Source organism: Eimeria tenella, genomic scaffold, assembly GCF_000499545.2.
Source record: "Eimeria tenella Houghton genomic scaffold, Eth_scaff2370, whole genome shotgun sequence".
NCBI classification, from domain to species: domain Eukaryota; phylum Apicomplexa; class Conoidasida; order Eucoccidiorida; family Eimeriidae; genus Eimeria; species Eimeria tenella.
In genome coordinates this window covers 1,269-1,471 of record NW_013542232.1, presented here as the reverse complement: position 1 = coordinate 1,471, position 203 = coordinate 1,269, and the positions used below count along the sequence as shown (strand labels likewise).

The 203-nt window shown below is 64.0% G+C and overlaps 1 protein-coding gene across 1 annotated transcript in view; it reads right to left on the bottom strand.

Moving 5' to 3' along the window:
• Positions 1-142: 142 nt before the first annotated feature.
• Positions 143-203, bottom strand: part of ETH_00033815 (uncharacterized protein) — a gene marked incomplete at both ends in the record, with an annotated part of 1,101 nt that continues 1,040 nt past the window's right edge. Inside the window, one exon of the mRNA XM_013374906.1 lies at positions 143-203. Coding sequence (XP_013230360.1) covers positions 143-203 — 61 coding nt within the window.

Genomic DNA, 203 nt, shown 5'->3' with positions numbered 1-203 from the left:
TGCTGCTTCTGCTGCTGCTGCTGCTGCTGCTGCTGGCGAGCTGTAGCCGCTGCTGGGTTCTGCTGCGCTGCCCAGCAGGCAGATGGCCTTCCCCCTGACGATTTCGCAGCAAAGGAGAAGGCCTTCGAGCTCCTGCGCCTCTCTATCGTCCTGCTGCCGCTGCTGCCGCTGCTGCTGCTGCTGCTGCTGCTTCTTGCTGTAGG